General features: G+C 43.0%; 1 protein-coding gene across 1 annotated transcript in view; it reads right to left on the bottom strand.

Moving 5' to 3' along the window:
* MGST3 (microsomal glutathione S-transferase 3) overlaps positions 1 to 20582 on the bottom strand; it is a 56900-nt gene that overhangs the window by 13337 nt on the left and 22981 nt on the right. The window contains exons 3-5 of the mRNA XM_073643029.1: positions 17385 to 17458; positions 2470 to 2527; positions 726 to 798 (exon numbers count right to left, since the gene is read on the bottom strand). Coding sequence (XP_073499130.1) covers positions 726 to 798; positions 2470 to 2527; positions 17385 to 17458 — 205 coding nt within the window. The remainder of the gene's footprint in view (positions 1 to 725; positions 799 to 2469; positions 2528 to 17384; positions 17459 to 20582) is intronic.

Genomic DNA, 20582 nt, shown 5'->3' with positions numbered 1-20582 from the left:
TGTGGTTCCCACCAGCAGAACCACTCCTTTGAGGATGTCTTGATAATTGCCAATAATTTCCATCTATGTCTATTCCATTTGCACAACAGCATGTGAAATTGATTGTCAGTGTTGCTTCCTAAGTGGATAGTTTGATTTCACAGAAGTTTGATTTACTTGGAGTTATATTCTGTTTAAGTGTTCCCTTTATTTTTTTTGAGCTGTGTAGTTGAAACCAGAAGTTTACATACACTATATAAAAAGACATTTTCTTAAGTATTGGAGAAAAACATGCATAATATAAAAAAATAAATCTATATTATGGACATTTTAAGAATCTGCTGCTCCATTTTAGTGCATCCTATGTATGCATAACTACTTGCGCTCTGTTTTCCTATTAATTGATAAAGAATAATCTGTTTGAGAAAAAATACATTGTTGCCAGTGATCGTCCTTTTCGTTGTTGCGTTCTTTAAAATGCAAGGTATAATGAATCTCTTCCCACAAATCTGCATGTTCTGTTTTGACAGTCTCGCATGTCCATACAAAGAAAGCAGTCACATTAGGACCACTCAGCAGCTAAACCAGAATGAGCAGCAGTTTTGATGAGTAAACTACATGTTATATTGTATCTTTCACCATAAACCCCTATCAATAAGGAGTATTTTTTTATAAAAGGTTTAGGATTGTATTCACACTCAACAAATCAGAAGGTAAGGTGATTGAATAAAGCATTTTGTTCTTACCTCCTGTTGAGTATCCTGCAGCATACAGCTCTCGGCCAACAATCCAAGCAACGCCAAGCAAACTAGCAGCACGCTACATAGATGTAGAAAGAAAATATATGAAGTGTGAAAAGCTAATACAAGAAATTACAGTAATTTTATATAATATATTATACATACACACAAACAAAACTGTGTACTTCATTGTTCATGTTTTGTGTTTAATGTTTTTGGTTTATCCTGTGAACACAACAGACGTAGACTGCAAACTTGGTGTGATCCATCAAAAATTAATCGGCTCCTCATTAACCTGACAAGACCAAAAAGGGCACCCTTTCAGTGGAAGTGTAGATCCATCTATGGAGGTTTAGTTTAACACTTAAAAGTTTGCAATATCCCCAGTCTAGAGTGTTTTAGTGATAAATGCCTAATATCTCTAGTGGTTTGAGGTGCTTGAGGGGTTACTAAATAGTGATCAAGTTATCCTAAATTGAACACTTAAATGCCGTATATAAGCAGACTCTCAGCACATTTCTTTTATGCTGAAAGCCCCCCTCGGCTTATACTTACATTCTGATTGTTTAAGGTTGTGGGGGAAGGGGGTTATGGAGGTGCGGTGCACAGCCAGTAGACAGCTGCTGGCAGCTACCATGTGTGCCCACTGCTAAAGAGAATGCCTCTATGGGCATGGTGAAAAGTGAATATTCTTTCACTTTAGTAGCAGGGACACAGAATCGCTGAGCCGCAGCAGGAGCTGTTGACACTGCGTGCTATTAAAGAAAATTAATATTCACTCCTCTCCACGCCTATAGTCCCAGCGTGGAGAGGAGTGAATATCCCCGCAGCTCACCTGAGCGTCTGAGGGCGCATGGCAGTGATGTTATGCGCTGCTCAGATGCGGAGATCAGCTGCTGGCAGCACAGGATGCAGCGCTGGAGCAGAGGGAAGGAAGGCGAGTAGAAGGGGGTCCATGCATACCAGGATTGGGAAAATTTACCAGTAGCTGCTGCATTCCCACCCTGGGCTTATACTCCACTCAGTAAGTTTTCCCATTTTTTTGCGGCAAAATCAGGTGCCTCGGCTTATACTCTAGTATATACGGTAGTTTCTCTTTGTATACAGGGTTAATGGTGGAGGTCTAGTCAAGGCGACGGGCACTATGGTCTTGGGATCCAATCCCACCAAGGAGAACATCTGCAAGGAGTTTGTATGTTCTCCCCATGTTCACCCTAGTTTTCTTTCAAACTCCTAGGGAATTTAGACTATCACAGTGATGTGGAATTACTGGCGCTATATAAGCAAGTAAAAAAAGACTGGTTATTTATTTAAATTTTATTTATTCTACATCGTTCAGAACTCAGCGGTTTTCAAAAGAGTTCCAGCGCTGCCATGATCTAATTCGGTAAATGTGCAGCCACCAACAAGAATCTATTGTTTAGGGTTGATATAGAAGCCAAAATATCAGTAGATATGGGCACCCTAGTGGTGACAATTCTCATACTTCATTTTCTCCCAAGACGTTTGGAGTGTTTGCTCCAAATGTCAAGTGTTAATTGTTATTGTTAAGTGTCAAGTGTCAATTTTTTGTAAACCCTGCATATAGGTTTTATATCTAGGTTACATACTTCCTAGTGTACAATGTGTAAACAGACAAACAATGAGGATTACAATCCTATAAACCAAAACTATTACGCGAGGTCATTGACGCTCTGCACCCAGGCTTATTCAGTAGTCACCAGATAAAATATACACAATATTCACTTACCGGATGTGTAAGTCCTCCAGCAGCAAGGAAAAACAGAAAAGGGGGATATGATTCCAGACTACAGAACAAAAATAGTCAGAATTACATACAAGATACATTTTAGTCTTTGAGAAATTGAGTCAATATGAAGACCTGTTACTGACCACCCCCCCCCCCCCTCCACAGCAAGCCAAATTCTGCCAGGAAGAATAAAGTTCATTTCCTCACCGCTGCATTCAGCTACGTGCAGGTGCTGGGCAGCATAACACTATTAACAGCGTTATTTCTGGTGGTAGGTTTCCTTCAAGTTGTGTTGGCATAAATGAATATAAGCTTTAGATGATAGTCGGATATTCAGCACGCAAGAATGAAAGAACAGTAATATTCTGGAGGGAAATAAAGATGAAGATCCGCTCTAAACATCCCTCCCTTCTAAGATTATGTGCCTTACCCACAGCAGCCATTAATTCATCGTCAAATGGAAAGCCTATGGCAAACAATGAAGCAGATTCATTAAAACCGATGTTGTATATGCCACTATTCACAAATTAGGCACATCCTACAAGTGGTCCAGTGTGCCTCTTTCAGTGACTAGAGTACAGTTCTGGCAAAAATGTACACTATAAAATTAGTGCAAATTTTCATCAGGAATTAGATGGGGGGGGGGGGGTGCTGATCCATGCACCATACATTTTGGCAAAGCTGGCAAAACACCTTAAGTCACAAAATTTTGGGCAGCTTCTGAGTTACGCAAAACAACAACTAGGACTATGGTGCCAAATATCCTTAACCCCTTCACCACCAAGCCTTTTTTCACCTTCCTGACCAGGCAAAACGTTACAATTCTGACCAGTGTCACTTTAACCCCTTCATGACTTTCCAATTTTACATACTTTTGTTTTTTCCTCCTCTTCTTCCACAAGCAATAACCCTTTGATTTTTCCGTCAATATAGTAGTATGAGGGCTAGCTTTTTTGCAGGAAGAGTTGTACTTTTGAAATGACACCATTCATTTTATGATATAGTGTACTAGAAAAATATTCCAAATGGGGAGAAACTGCAAAAAAGTAGGCAGTAGTCCTACCGGTAATAGGTATTCCAGAAGTCTATCATGATAGCACCATCAGGAGGTCGTACTTCACGCCTTAAGGCCATGTGCCCACGATGCAGAAATGCTCAGGATTTTTTCCTGAGCGTTTCTGCATCTCCCAGGCAGAAAAAAACGCATGCGGATTGTACATGCGGATTGTACATGCGTTTTTCCTGCCAGGGACATGCGGATGTGAAGCGTTCTTCACATGCATTTCCGCATGCGGGTTGTCAAGCGCTTTCCAAGCGATTTTAGCATCATTTGGAAAGAGCTTGTCAACTTGGTCACACTATATAAATCCATGCAACCGGCATGGATTTATATAGTGTGACTCGAGAGAATGTAAAAAAAAAAAAAAAAAATAATATATATATACATACCTTCCGATGGCCCGCGCTGTCTTGTGTCCCTCCGTTCTCCCTTGCCAGCAGCGGTACACTGAAGGACCTGCCAACGTGAGCGTCGCGTGACCCGTCACATGACTGACGTCAGCTCAGGTCCTTCAGTACATCGCGAACTGCTAGCATGAAAGGATGAGTGCAGCGGGGGCCGCCAGAAGGTAAGTATATATTTATTTTTTATTCTTTTTTTTTTTTTCAGTTTTCTATGGTACCCAGGTCCGGAGGAGAGTCTCCTCTCCTCTAGACCTTGCTACCATCCGCACATTAGCACGCATGGAATGCGCATGTACATATACAGTGATGCGTAATCCATGCGATCTAATGCAAGTCAATGGTGGCGAAAACGCAGCACTTCCACAAAAATAATTGGTAGTGCTGCGTTTTTTTTCGCAATGATAATCCGCAGCGGAAATTTCTGCAGCATTTGCACAGCACATGCGGATCATCATTGGGGAACATGGCAGGCCTTCTACCATGCGTTTAAGCGTTTCTGCAGCATTTTTTGCCAGTGCGATCGCAGCATTCAGGAGACAGGCAGAGGGCTGGGAGCTCCTTCTGCCTTCAGGTCGGCGCCCCCGTGACGTCATCACGGGGCCCGACCATTGCCATGGTGGCCTGGGGTAGTAATGACAACCCCCGGGTCACCAAGCTACGGAAAGCTCCCTGAGACCAATGCACAGCATGGTCTCAGGAGCTTTCACTATAGGTATAATGTACTGGAATGCTAGTGCATTGCAGTACATTATACCTATGAAAAAAGTGAAAGTCCCATAGTGGGACAAAGGGAGAAAAGAAAAAAAAAAAAAAAAGTAAAAATCTAAAAAAATATATATATATTACACTAATAAATACAGATTTTATTTGGTAAAAAATAAAACAAAATATTAAATAAAACAAAAAAAGTACACATATTTGGTATCGCCGCGTCCGGAACAACCCAATCTATAAACGTGTCACTATTTAACCCTTTCAGTGAAGAGTAAAAAAAAAAAAAAAAAAAAAAAAAAAAAAAAAAAAAAAAAAAACACACACACACCACACGAAACTGACTTATCGTACCGCTGGAAAAAACGCGATCAAAGACGGATGTAAATAAAAATGGTACCGCTGAAAAAGTCATCTTATCCCGCAAAAATCAAGCCGCAATACAGCCCCATCAGCTAAAAAATTAAAAAGTTACAGCACTCAGAATAAAGTAATGCAATGATAAACTTTTACAGAAAAAAAAAAATTGTAAAAGCACAATAACAAAAATTACATAAATGTGGTACCGCTGTAAACGTACTGACCCGAAGAATAAAGCTGCCTTATCAATTTTACCACACAAGTAACAAAAAAAAAAACAAAACAAAACCTAGAATTGTTGGTTTTTGTTCATTCTGTCTCCCAAAAATCTGAATAGAAAGCGATCAAAAAAATGTAATTTCCCGAAAACAGTACCAATAAAAACATCAAATAGTCACTCAAAAAAGCAGTCACATAGCTGTCGGCTGAAATATGGAAAAATTATAGCCCTCTAAATATGGCGATGCAAACATAATAACAGTCTTCCTTCAACCTTAAAAACGAAGTCCATCTAGCTCAACCCATAGCCTAACACGTTGATCCAGAGGACGGCAAAAAAAAAAAAAAAAAAAAAAAAAAAAAAAAAAAAAAAAAAAAAAATGATGTGGCAAACACTAAGCTCCACATTGGGAGGGGGGATTCCTTCCTGACTCCATACGACAATCAGACTAGTTCCCTGGATCAACGCCCCATCAAGGAATCTAGTATTTATAACCTGTAATATTATACTTTAAGAAAAGCATCCATGCCCTTCTTAAATTTTAGTAGTGAATCACTCATTACAACATCATGCGGCAGAGAGTTCCATAGTCTTACTGCTCTTACAGTAAAGAATCCCCTTCTGTGATTATGATTAAACCTTCTTTCCTCCAGACGTAGAAGATGCCCCCTTGTCCCCGTCTCAGGCCTCAGAGTAAAAAGATCAGTAGAAAGGTCTTTGTACTGTCCCCTCATATACTTGTACATAGTAATAAGATCAGCCCTAAGCCTTCGTTTTTCCACAGTAAATAACCCCAAGTGTAATAACCTTGGTCGCTCTTCTCTGTACCCGCTATAGTTCAGCCATGTCTTTTATACACCGGAGAGCAGAACTGTACACAGTATTCTAAGTGTGGTCGCACTAATGACTTGTATAGAGGTAAAATTATGTTCTCCTCATGAGCATCTATGCCTCTTTTAATGCATCCCATTATTTTATTTGCCTTTACAGTAGCTGCCTGACACTGGCCACTAAACGAGAGCTCGCTGTCCACCAATACACCCAGGTCTTTTTCAGTTACAGTTTTGCCTAGTGTTTTACAATTAAGCATATAATTATTCATTTTATTTCCTCTGCCCAAGTGCATTACCTTACATGTATCCCCATTAAAGCTCATTTGCCATTTATCAGCCCAAGCTTCTAGTTTACATAGATCCTCCTGTAATATAAAATGGTCTTCCTCTGTATTGATTACCCTGCAGAGTTTAGGGTCATCTGCAAATATTGAAATATTACTCTGTATGCCCCCTACAAGGTCATTAATAAATATGTTAAAAAGAAGGGGGCCCAATACTGACCCCTGTGGTACCCCACTGTTAACCGAGACCCAGTCTTAGTGTTTTCCATTAATAATCACCCTTTGTTTCCTATCATTGAGCCAGTTCTTAACCCACATACATATATTTTCCCCTATCCCCATTGTTCTCATTTTATGCACCAACCTTTTGTGTGGAACCGTATCAAAAGCTTTTGAAAAGTCCATATACACAACATCCACTGCATTTCCTTGGTCCAGTCCGGAACTTGCCTCCTCATAAAAGCTGATCAAATTAGTTTGACAGGAACGGTCCCTCGTAAACCCATGTTGATATTTGGTCATGAGGTTATTCTTCTTCAGATACTCTAGTATAGCATCTCTTAGGAAACCCTCCAGGATTTTACCCACAGTAGAGGTTAAGCTTACTGGCCTATAAATTTCCAAGTTCGGTTTTTGTCCCCTTTTTGAATATTGGCACCACATTTGCTATACGCCAGTCCTGTGGTACAGACCCTGTTATTATGGAATCTTTAAAGATTACAAATCATGGTCTATCTATTAGTTTACTTAATTCCTGCAGTACTCGCGGGTGTATCCCATCAGGGCCCGGGGATTTGTCAACTTTAAATGATTTTTAGACTCCACCGTACTTCCTGCTGGGTTAAGCAAGTGACATTTAATGGAGAATTTTTGTTATTACTGATCATGTTTTCTGTCATGCGATTGTGTAAATACTGTTGAAAAAAAAAAAAAACCACCACTTAGCATATTGGCTTTTTCCTCATCCTCCATTTCACCCATACTATTTTTAAGGGTGCCAACACTATCATTTTTTAGTTTCTTACCATTTATGTAGTTAAAGAATATTTTGGGATTATTTTTTTACGTTATCTGGCAAGGAGTCTGTCTCAATCTTTGCTGCCTTGATTTGGTTTTTACAGAATTTATTTAAATTTTCTGCATTTAAGGCCTCATCACTACCTTCTTGCTTTAGTTCTCTAAATGCTTTTTCATCACTTATTGCGCCCCTTACAGCTCTATTCAGCCATAGTGGTTTCCTCCTATTTCTAGCATGTTTATTCCCATAGGGTATATATTGTGCACAGATCCTATTCAGAATGCTAATAAAATGTCTCCCATTTGCTTTGTGTAGTTTTAGGTCTCAGGATATCGTACCAGTTTATTGCACTAAGATCATCTCTCAACTGTTGGAAACTTGCCTTCCTGAAGTTTAGTGTCCTTGTAACCCCTCTACTACACATCTTATTAAAGGATATGATACATGAAAGCTTATTATTTTGTGATCACTATTACCCAAGTGACCCCCAACTCGTATATTTGATATGCGGTCGGGCCTGTTGGTTAATATTAGGTCTAGCAGTGCCCCTCTTATTGTTGGGTCCTGAACCAGTTGTGAAAGGTAATAGTCTCTCAGTTGTCAAAAACCTATTACCTTTGCTTGAACTACAAGTTCCTGTTCCCCAATTTCAGGGTAGTTGAAGTCCCCCATAATAATGACTTCTCCTGGAGTCGCTGCTTCATGAAGATATTCTCTACTGCTTCCATTACTTTTGGAGACTTATAACAAACCCCTATCAGTAATTTATTATTTTTTCCCCCTCCCCTTATCTCCACCCACAGGGACTCTACATTTTCATTAGATTCACATATATTCTCCCACAAGATGGGTTTTAAGGATGATTTTACATAAACACCCCCCCCCCCCCTCGCTTGTTAGTATGGTCATTTCTGAACAGACTATATCCCTGTAAATTAACTGCCCAGTCATGGCTCTCGTCCAGCCATGTTTCAGATATCCCCACCATGTCATAATTAAATTCCAACAAAATTAATTCTAAATTCCTCCATTTTGTTGGTGAGGCTTCTAGCATTTGTGTACATGCATTTTATGTATCTCTCTGTACCTCTATTCCTTATTACTATATTGACTGTTCTAACCCCACCCCCTATTTCTTTATTTGTACCCAGGTCACTATCTGCCCTAATACCCCCCCTCCCCCAATCCCTAGTTTAAAAACACTCCTTCAACCTTCTAGCCATTTTCTCCCCCAGAAAAGCTGCACCCTCCCCATTGAGGTGCAGCCCATCCCTAGTGTAGAACCTGTAGCCAATTGAGAAGTCGGCCCAGTTATCCAGGAACCCAAACCCCTCCTTCCTACACCAATTCCCGAGCCACTTATTTATCTCCCTAATCTCCCGTTGCCTCTCTGGCGTGGCACAGGCAGTACAAGCCCCTCCCAGTAATCTGTCAACCCGATCAGCGATGTGCTGGACTCGAGTGCCAGGTAGTCAGCACACTGTTCGACGATCCCCGTCTTTGTGACAGATTGCCCTATCTGTTCCCCTAATAATTGAGTCCCCCACTACCAGCACCTGCCTGGCCTGCCCTGCTCTCCTATTTCCCCCCTTACTGGAGCTGACACTCCTCCGGCTTTCAGAGAACATGCCTTGCTGCAGCAGTGCTACCCCTGCCACCCTGAGACATTTTTTGGTGGATTGGGATGTGAAAAAAAAAAAAAGGCGCGTATTAAAGTCTATTACTGCCATGGAACAGAAGGGGTACAGAAGCTTCACTGTCGGTCTTAGTCTCTTTTCTAACACATGGATTTTAGATTTATTATGGTTCTGTAGAAATAGTCTGTTTTTTTAATTAGAAATAAATTGCTGATAAAAACCTTCTCTAGCTCCGGCACTCTGACTAATACCTGTTTGTCTAACAATTGACCGCAGTGTTATTCTTATTTTTACAGGTGAACACTGCGAGAGCAAACACTACTCTCACCAATGTCCCTGCTGGTGCTGATTGCAGCTCCAGCAAGGGACTATGATAAGGACAGCATTCAGCACCTGGCGCTTGGGAACAGCGCTAACTGTACACTGACTCCCAAGAACCTGTATCCATGGTTTACTACTACTAGTCCCACCACCACTCTTTAAGGGTACTTCTTCCACATCACCGTGAAAATGCGTCGCTGTGGAATAAGAGAATAGCGCTGCCCGGCCGCGATTCCTGTGGGTGTCAGCTATGTGTGACAGTTGACACTCTGCAGTATTGGCCCCAGCTGGTCTCGATGCCAATCGGGGCAGATTAACCTCTTAAGTACCGCTGTCAATCGTGACAGTGGTATGCAAGTGCTTACCAGGGGGTCTCAAAGACCCCCTTAGTAGCCACGGACCCTCGCGATGAGAATCGCAAGTCCCGATAGTTACCATGGTACCCTGAGATCATGTGATGATCCTAGGGTACGGTGGCCTGTGAGATGCACCAATAAGCTGGATCTCACAGGCAGAGTCAGTGACTCACTGACAGGTCTCATACACTGCAGTACACGAGTACTGCAGAGTATGAGACCAGCAATCAAAATAAAAACTTTTTTCCACAGTGGGACTTGGTAAAAAAAAACAAAAAAAAACCCCACATAAGAACTGAACACATCACTAAACTTTCACTGCATTTCTGATAAAGCGAAAAAAAACGTACACAATTGGTATCACCGCATCCGGAACAACCCGCTCTATAAAACTGCCACGTTTAGGCCATTTGGCGAATGCTGTAAAAATAAAAACGCCCAAAATTACACTATCATACTGACTCACAAAAGGCTGATCAAAAAGTCGTATGTAAAAAAAAAATTTATATTCTAATATAAATAATTATAAAATCACACAAAAATAGTCAATGGAAATCAAATTTATTAATTAACCAATGCAGGCCTGGATTTGGAGTCACCCTCAAAATTAAAGTGGAAAAACCCACTACAGGCTGATCCAACTTTGATGTAATGTCCTTAAAACAAGTCAAAATGAGGCTCAGTATTGCGTGTGGCCTCCACGTGCCTGTATGACCTCCCTACAACGCCTGGGCATGCTGCTGATGAAGTTACAGATGGTCTCCTGTGGGATCTCCGACCAGACCTGGACTAAAGCATCCGCCAACTCCTGGACAGTCTGTGGTGCAACGTGATGTTGGTGGATGGAGCGAGACATGATGTCCCAGATGTGCTCAATCGGATTCAGGTCTGGAGAACGGACGGGCCAGTCCATAGCTTCAATGCCTTCATCTTACAGGAACTGCTGACTCTCCAGCCACATGAGGTCTGGCATTGTCTTGCATTAGGAGGAACCCAGGGCCAAACGCACCAGCATATGGTCTCAAGGGGTCTGAGGATCTCCTCTCGGTACCTAATGGCAGTCAGGCTACCTCTGGCGAGCACATGGAGGGCTCTGCGGCCCTCCAAAGAAATGCCACCCCACACCATTACTGACCCACTGCCAAACCTGTCATACTGAAGGATGTTGCAGGCAGCAGATCGCTCTCCACGGCGTCTCCAGACTGTCACATGAGCTCAGTGTGAACCTGCTTTCATCTGTGAACAGCACAGGGCGCCAGTGGAGACTTTGTCAATCCTGGTGTTCTGTGGCAGATGCCAAGCGTCCTGCACAGTGTTGGGCTGTGAGCACAACCCCCATCTGTGGACGTCTGGCCCTCATAACACCCTCATGGAGTCGGTTTCTAACAGTTTGTGAAGACATGCACATTTGTGGCCTGCTGGAGGTCATTTTGCAGGGCTCTGGCAGTGCTCCTCCTGTTCCTCCTTGCACAAAGGAAGAGATAATGGTCCTGCTGCTGGGTTGTTGCCCTCCTATGGCTCCCTCCACATCTCCTGCTATTTGCCCCATTCTCTGGTTCTCTGGACACTCAGCTGACAGACACCGCTACCCTTCTTGCCACAGCTCGTGCTGATGTGCCATCCTGGATGAACCTCACTACCGGAGCAACTTCTGTGGGTTGTACTGTAGACACCGCCTCATGCTACTGTACCTCTAGGGGTGAGAGCAATGGCAAAATGAAAAGGTAACAAAACAGCCAAAAAGGATGAGAACAGAGAAATGGTCTGTGGTCACCACCTGCAGAACCACTCCTTTATAGGGGGTATCTTGCTAATTGCCTATCATTTCTACCCGTTGTCTGTTCCATTTGCACAACAGCAGGAGAAATTGATTCACAATCAGTGTTGCTTCATAACTGGACAGGTAGTGTTATTGGCTTGGAGTCACATTGTGTTGTTAAAGTGTTCCCTTTATTTTTTTGAGCAATATGCTCGGACCTGACACCCATAATGTGGTGGTACACCATCTTCTTGGAAAAACTCAGGGAATGTGCCATCTTCAGTGCACAAGGCAGCGTGCCCACTATACGGTTAAGCATTTTTGCTGCGGAATTTCCGCAGCAAAAACACTTAAACGCTTGGTAATATCTGCCCCATGGTCCCCAATGATAATCCGCATGTGCTGTGCACATGCTGCAGAAATTTCCGCTGCGGGAAAAATCTGCAGCATGTCCATTATTTTTGCTGATACGCGGCGTAATTGCGGTCATTGAATCTCATAATATCCGCATGACTACATATGCACTTGCGGATATTAAGAGATTCAATGTGCGGATGGTACCCGGGTCTGGCGACTAGGAGACTCATCCAGACCCGGGTACCATAGTACCTGTTTAAAAAAAAAAAATTATACTCAACGGTCGTGTGACCTGTCACATGACTAAATGAAGTCATGGAAGGTCCTTTTACACCATCGCGAGCCAGGACGCACCGCACAGGAGACCGGGGGCCAACAGAAGGTGAGCGAGTATAATTTTTTTTTTTTTTTAAACCATTATATTGTGACCAAGTCATAAATCCATGCCGGCAACACATCATCATGTAGCAATTTCATGGCCACCAAGGTCTCCCGATCTGATCCCCTTAGGCTTTTATCTTTCTGGGTCATCTGAAGGCAATTGTCTTTACTTTGAAGATACGAGATGTGCAGCATCTGAAATAACGGATACTGGAAGCCTGTGCTAGCATTTCTTCTGCGGTGTTGCCATCAGTGTGTCAAGAGTGGGAGAAGAGGGTTGCATTGACAATCCAACACAATGGGCAGCACTTTGAACACATTTTATAAGTGGTCATAAACTTGTAAATAACTCTTGAAAGAAAGCTACGTTAAAACCAAGCACACCATTGTTTTTCTTATGAAATTCTCAATAAGTATGATGTGTCACATGACCCTCTTCCCATTGAAAAAAATAAAGTTGAATCCAAAATGGCCGCCATGGTCTCAACCCATCTGGAAAAGTTTCCCCTCTCCCATTATCACCAACCATTCCCATTTTATTTAGGTGTATCCATATAAATGGCCAAACCCTGTGTAATACACAGTCTGGTATCGCTGTAATTGTACAGACCCGACAAACAAGATCAATCTCACTTTTACCGCATGGTGAACGGAACATAAAATAGAAACAATAACTGAATTGCTGTTTTTTGTTCATTCTGTGTCTGAAAATCTGAATAAAAAGTGATTACTATATGCCCCCCCCCCAAAAAAAAAGTTGTAGCTAAATTTCTATAAATTTTTTTTACTGTGATGGCAGCAAAACCTAAAAAAAAAAACCACACCATATAAATCTGGTATCGCTGTAATCACACCGACCCGAATAATAAATCTGCCTTATCACTTATACCGTGAAAAAATAAAAATAAGAACTATTCTGGTACTGCTGTCTTTTTTTTGGGAGGCAGAATGAAGAAATAATTGGAATAAGGCTGTGTGCCCACTATGCGTTTTTCAAGCGTTTATGCTGCGGAATTTTCGCAGCGTAAACGCTTCAAAAACGCTTGGTAATCCGCCCCCCATGGTCCCCAATGACAAGCCGCACTGTCAATGCCCATGCTGCGTTTTTTTCCGCAGCGTTTATGCCGTGCTCAAAAATCCGCAGCATGTTCATTAAGTTTGCGGAAGCGCAGCGTAATCGCCGCCATTGACTTGCATTGAGACGCATATAATCCATGTCAGTACATTTGTACTCACGGATTATATGCGTTTCAATGTGCGGATGGTACCCAAGTCTGGAGGAGAGGAGACTCCTCCAGATCTGCGTACCACTGTAAAAAAAAAAAATAAATAAAAAAAAAATAAAGATTATATTCACCTTCCGATGGCCCCCGGTATCCTTCCCTGTGCTTGCGGGCAGGACTGAAGGACCTTCGGTGACGTCACAGTCATGTGACCGCAGGCCCTTCAGTGCAGTGTCACGCGATATCCCGGCAGCCAGGAACGAGCGCAGCTACACACCCTGGGCCATCGGAAGGCAAGCATAGGGTTTTTTTTTTTTTTTTTTTTTTTTTTAAACATTCTTTTGGTCATGTTTGCATGGATTTATATAGTGTGAACCTAGTTGTCAAGCACTTTCCAAGTGATGCTAAAAATCGCCTGGAAAGCGCTTGTCAATCCGCATGCGTAAACGCATGTGAATAACGCTTCAAGTAAGCATGTATTTGGCAGGAAAAACGCATGCACAATCTGCATGCTTTTTTTTCTGCCAGGGAGATGCAGAAATTCAGCATCGTGGGCACATAGCCTTAGGCTCAGCTCACATTTATCCTGCACTCTCCGCTGAGTGCTCACGTTGGGAGTTTCCGTGTAAATTCACTGGAAACGCAATTCAGACAAAAAACCCAGATTGAGCCACTCACTTGAGGCCAATGGAGTCCCTTTGGACTGGTCTCTGTTCTGGCGGTGTCCCATCATTTTAGGGTTGTTGTTTTTTAGCGCACAAGTGTGGACGACCACAGATCCATGTGCGCCCAAAAAGATGGAGACCACCGAAGCAGATTTCAAACGGACTCCAAAGTGTCTCCATCTCCCTCTTTGGTGGGTGGTTCCGTTGGGTGTTGCGTCTGGGTTTCCGTGTAAATCCCACAAAAATGCTATTCAGACAAAAGTGCTCAGCGTAGACTGCGGATCCAGTCTTATTCTGGAATCAAGAAAAAATTATGTACCCCAAAATGTTACGAATAAACCCCTAATTTATTGCACAAAACCAGCCCCCTGTCACTGGGACTATAGGGGGTCCCACATTACTGGTAAAACAAAGACTCTGGAAAAGTGACATTGTTCCCGCCCCCTCAAATAAAATCCAGTGAATTCTGCACTCCCAAATCCAAATGCCCCCTCCTTCTGAGCTACACTGTGCCTAACCAGCAGTAAGCGGCCACATGTTTGGCATTATTGTAGCGGGGAGAGAACTTAATTATGAGGCGTGTGTCACCAGGAGAAATATATGGGGGCACTACACTTTATGGGAGTAGAATGTATGGGCACTAAACTGGCATATTTGAAGTGCTCCAGAATAAAGTATGGTGTGCATGTTACATAGTCACTGCAGCAGTAGATCAATTCATTGAGATGTGCAATTTATACAATAGGGGGGGGGGGGGTCACTTCTGAGGTTTTTCTGATGTTCTGGCACCCCTCACCCAAAAAACTATCCTACCAAAATCTATGCTCCAAAAGCCAAATAATGCTCCTTCCTTATAAGTCCTGATGTGTGGCCTAACAGTAATTTTTGATGACATATGGGGCATCATCGCATTCGAGAGAAATAGCATAACAAATTAAGGGGTCTGTTTTTTTCTACTATCCATGGCAAGTTACAAATTTGAAGCTAAAACTACATTTGAGAAAAAAAAAAAAAAAAAAAAAATTCTCAGTATGATGACCTAATGTTATTAAATTCTGTGTAGTACCTGTGGGTTCAAAATGCTCACTATACCCCTGGATAAAATCCTTGAGGGGGTGTAGTTTCCAAAAATGGGGTCACTTGTCGGGGTTTTCCACTTTAGGCACTCTAAACGCGACATGACACCCGCAGACCATTCCATCAAAATCTGTGTTCCAAAAGTCACTCATTCCTTTCCAATCCCTGCGCCCAAACAATAGTTTTCCCCTACATATAGGGCATGTCTGTACTCTCTAGCATTTGCACAACAGATTTTGGGGTCCATTTTCTCCTGTTACTCTTGTGAAAATAAAAAAAATTTGGGGCTAAAAGTACATTTTTGTGAGGAAAAAGTAAAAATTTATTTCTCAATTTCACGGCTCTAGGTTATAAACTTCTATGAAGCACCTGGGGGTTCAGAGTGCTCACCACACATCTAGATAAGTTCCCTGAGGGGTCAAGTTTCCAAAATGGTGTCACTTGTAGGGGGGGGGGGGGGGGGGGTTTCCACTGCTTAGGCACGTCAGGGGCTCCCAAAACGCGACATGACGTCCGCTAATTATTAAAGCAAATATTACATTAAAAAAAAAGGAAAAACTCAAATGGTGCTCCTTCCCTTCCGAACCCTGCCGTACACACACACACACACACACACACACACACACACACACACAGTGGTTTTCCCCCACATACGGGGTGTATCTGCGTGCTCAAGAGAAATTGCACAACAAATTTTAGGGTCCATTTTCTCTCGTTACCCTTGTGAAAATAAAAATTTTTTGTCTGAAGTAAACATTGAGAAAAAAAAGTTAAATGTTCATTTTTTTTTCCTTCTAAGTTGCTTCAGTTCCTGTGAAGCACCTGAAGGGTTAAAGTTCTTGAATGTGGTTTTGAGCACCTTGAGGGGGTGTAGCTTTTAGAATGGTGTCACTTTTGGGTATTTCCTGTCATAAAGGCCCCTCAAAGTCACTTCAAAAGAGATCCCTAAAAATAAAAAAGTTTTGTACATTTTCTTGGAAAAAATGGTCAACTTTTAACCCTTATAACTTCCTAAAAAAAAATTTGGTTCCAAAACTGTGCTGATGTAAAGTAGACATGTGGGAAATGTTATTTATTAACTATGTTGTGTGATATAGCTCTTATTTAAGGGCATGAAAATTGAAAAATGTATGCTAAATTTCCACTTTTTTTTTTCCTTCTTCTTAAGTAAATGCAAGTCATATCAAAGAAAATTTTACCACTATCATGAAGTACAATATGTCACTAAAAAAAACAACCTCAGAATCAGGGCGATCCGTTGAAGAGTTCCAGAGTTATTACCTCATAAAGTTACAATTCTGACTACTGTCAAGTTTGTCCCGGTCATTAAGGACATATTTGGCTCCGTCCTTAAGGGGTTAAGAGTATTAGGAACTGCACCTTTTTAACCAGCTTTTACCATTTTGTTTTTTTAATCTAAGAAAGAACATTTTTATGGACCGGAAATAACTGTTTGCACTCCTCTAGGTTACTAAACATGGAATCTTGCACAGATCTACGCTCTTTAGGGGTCTCTACCCCCATAGTGGACCTGATGATTTTTAGTACTTCTGCTGTTTCTTCCACCGGAAAACATGGTTGGCCATATTCCCCACCAGACGATGACAGTTCTGAACTGCCAGTCAATTAATTCTCCCGATTCCTCCTCATCTGAGCTAATCTCAGACGGTGTACCGAATTTCCCTTTTTAATGTGCTTATAACCTAGTCTTAGATTAAGGTTTACAGTTCCTGAAATATTGACAGCAGTTCCTCCATCACCGTTTTATCTATACAGGAATGGTAACGTTTTTTAGTGCAAAATTTTGCCAATGCTTCCCTGCACAAGTCACATTCTTTGTGTTGGTCACTGCTTTCCTGGGTCTAGCCTAAAATAGGCAATAACACCAATCAGTAGGTATGTGTGCAGAAAACACTCACCCCATCCTAGGCCCTGGTAATACAGCACCAGGAGCAGGTTTCGGATCATCTCCTTCACCAAGTACGCTTGGATTCTCCATTGCACACCTTCACCTGCCCAGGGACCCACACCTTCTGCTCCCTTTATGTTAGGTGTGGGAGGAAGCCATGGCTGCCTGGGGTGTTTTTATTATTACTGCACTTTTAACAACTCTGCCCAGGAAGCAGCCGGCCCCGTGCATGCACAGGTAGTAACCCGGCACTGTTTTTAAAACATGTGCTCCTCTCAGGCCCCATCTTCGAAGAATGTCTCCCTCTGGTAAATTATGGGATAATTAAAAAGTTACTTACGTGTTTTGATGAGCCCGCTGAATGCAGTTGAAAAGTTTTCCATTTTCAGGGTCATCACTATAGAGGCTGGGATACTGGGGGAAGAACAAATGTAAAAAAGAATGAACCACAAGAGTGACAGTTATTCATTTATTATTAGAGAAGATCACCAGATTTTAAGTAGTTTATGTACAGTACAGACCAAAAGTTTGGACACACCTTCCCATTTAAACTTTTGGTCTGTACTGTAGCTGTGTACCAGATCATTTATAATAACATAAGCAGGTGCTGACTAACAAACCTCTTTACATTATAATTCTAAGAAGTCAAAATGGTAATGGTCTTGAATGTGGTGTCAATCACTTCAAACCATCCACACGTATAGTACAAGCGCATGATGTGTTAACCCTTTCACGCCATGGCCACCCCACCCCCACCCTTTCTTCCAAGAGCCATAACTTATTTTTCTGTCCCCATAGTCACGAGTGCTTGTGAATATACTTTTGAATAACATTAATTTTATCATTTTACCATGTGATGCACTGGTAAGCAGGGGGAAAAAAAAAAAAAAAAAAAAAAAAAAAAAAAAACAAACAATTCCAAGTGCATTGAAATTGCAGTCTCCTTAGGAGATTTGAAGATGCAATAGTCTGTTTGTGCTATACATAGCAGTAAATCACGATCTCCTATGAAAGTCAGCCACCTGCTGGCTTTCACAGGAAGATCATAATGACAGGCACAGGTGGATGGGGGTCTCCAACAGACCCCTGGCTGTCATTTAAACCCAATGGCACTCTGATCACATCACAGAAGCCCCAGTGGGGGATTGGAATGGCACGCCTCCTTGCCGGTGTGGCGCCCCTGAGGGTTCGACCGCTACAGGGATGCTGCACTTCAATGGAGTGTAGTGTTCCTCCTCTGAGGTAAGAACAGTGTGATGGTTGGGTCCCAACCTTTACATCCAACACCACATTTCTCCACCAGAAGGGGCTAGAATGCACTAGGTGCCACCACCCTGGTTACAGGGAGACTGGGGAACCAAGAATTAGGGGAACCAGTTAGTGGGTGAGGGTGGAGGACTCACATTTTAGTGACACTTTAAATTTCCTATTTGATAAAAAGCCATTTTGGTTCTGGGTTCTTTGACTGTCTTTGGAGCTGTGAAGTACTGTGATCTCCCTCCCTGAACGTGAATCCTGTGTGGACCGGCAGCGGATGGGGACACAGCCCTCGAACCTTGGCCTTGGGTCAGGCTGTAGACAAGGAATGTCTCAACCCGGTCAAGGACCACGACCAAGAAGGCCCGGAGCTTAGGAGTGTAGCTCCACAGCAAATGGATCCCGGGGGAGGATGCAGACGGAGCAGCGTAAGGCACCTGTCCTCACCACCTGATATATTCAGAGGGAGTCCAGCTGCAAGAGGGGTACGGGCCCCCGACACTGCTACTCCATGTCCTGGTTGGGAAAGCCCGGTAGGCCCTGAGGATCCCATCGGGTATCGGAAGGAGCGGAGACCCGGTCCACACACACAGTCTGTAGTAAAGGAACACTCTGGTGCGGGGTCCTGATTGAACGCTGGACTTACACGGAGGTTGTCGGACACCCGTCCCTGGTGGCCGCAGAACTCTGCGGGGAGCAGGGAGTAGTCTTCCTTCTGCCATCTCTAATGTGAGTAAAGCCTTGGAAGTTCACCCCTATGGCCTCCAGACTCTTTATTCTGCGCTACACTGCACGACGCCCGTTCTCCTCTACTACTACCCCCTCCATCCCGTCTCTCTGCCCTGAGGCCCTGCTCCGCCTGTGGGGAGTAGTAACAATGGCTGCCCTAACACCAGGCCTCAGCGGACTGCAGCAGCGCTTGTGGCATTCACCAGGTGCCACAGGTGGCGTAGTTGTAACCAGCCACTCAACCCCGGATAAGCCCACACCATCCTTTTAATTGTGACGGCACTGAGCACGGGTCGGGTCCGGGCCACGGCTGCACCCCATCTCTCCATCACAGGACCCGACTCAGAGTCCCCCCATCTCCCAGGGTAAAGAAAAGGGCTTCCGAGAAAAGGCGTCACACCAGCATATATTAAAGTGGTGCAGTCAGAGATTCATTGCGAGACTTCTCAGGTTAACAGCCACAGGTAGATCTCTGCTCCACCTGCAGCTGTTAATGGTACATGATAGCTGATTAAATCAGCCATCATGAGCGGGGCAAGATGCAGGCTCAGAGCAAGCCCACATCGGAGTCAGGGACATGATAAATTATGTAATTGTACATCATATGTTGCTAAGGGGTTAAATAGAACCTTGCACCATAAAATGAAGTCAATCTGCAAGCCATCATGTTTGAGCAGGGAGGGGGTGGGGTGAGCTGAGCAGAGTGACAGTTTTGTTAGAAAAGATTCAGCATGTGACTTAAATATGAGTGTCTGAATACTTTTGACCATGTGATAATTCAGTTTCTTTTTTAATTTGCAAACACTTCTACATTTCTGTTCCTTTCAGTCAAGATGGGGTGCAGAGTGTACTTTAAAGAGAAAAAAATAAAATAAAAATGAACTAAGTAGTTTAAGTATTTTACAGTATGTGCAGTGAGTGACAGGACACTGCTCATTCTCCCAGTGGCGGCTGATGCCCCTGCTGGTGCTGATCGCATGATGAGGGCAGCGTTCAGCACCGGCGATTGGGAACAGCGCTAACTGTAGCGCTGATTCACAGGCGCCGGTACGTGTCACACTGAGATGTGCACAGACCCATTCATTTGTCAGTGTCTCCGGTACGTGTGGAAATGGTCACCACTGGTACCTGAGATACTGACGTGTGAAAGCCATCTGACGTGCTTTACATATCACTCTCCAGAAGGAGAAATATTACCCCTAGATACTGGTCTGACGCCTCTCATCCAGCCAAACCTGAACTCACACTTTGCACTAATGAGGGGCAGTATCCCGAAACAGTGTCTGCAATTTGAGTTTCGGGTATTAGCATTTCATCCTGAGTCATGTGGTAAGGCTCACTATTGACTTTTAGGATTGCTACTTCCTGTAGGTGGCACTAGAGTTCTAGTACTCTTCCTCTTTGAAGAGACAATTTGCAAAGAGTCCTAAGGCACCTTTCAGACAGTGTTTTGAGTATGTGTGGTGTCCGTTTTCACACATACGGGAGACAATGACACACACATGAATGGGTCTGTGCATATGTCACTGTCTCCATGAGCAAAACATGCTGA

The sequence above is a fragment of the Phyllobates terribilis genome, unplaced genomic scaffold, assembly GCF_046119375.1.
Source record: "Phyllobates terribilis strain yellow unplaced genomic scaffold, ASM4611937v1 Scaffold_8__6_contigs__length_399053987, whole genome shotgun sequence".
Classification (NCBI taxonomy): Eukaryota; Metazoa; Chordata; class Amphibia; order Anura; family Dendrobatidae; genus Phyllobates; species Phyllobates terribilis.
The sequence above is the reverse complement of the archived record's forward strand: the minus strand, read 5'-3'. Positions and strand labels throughout refer to the sequence as shown.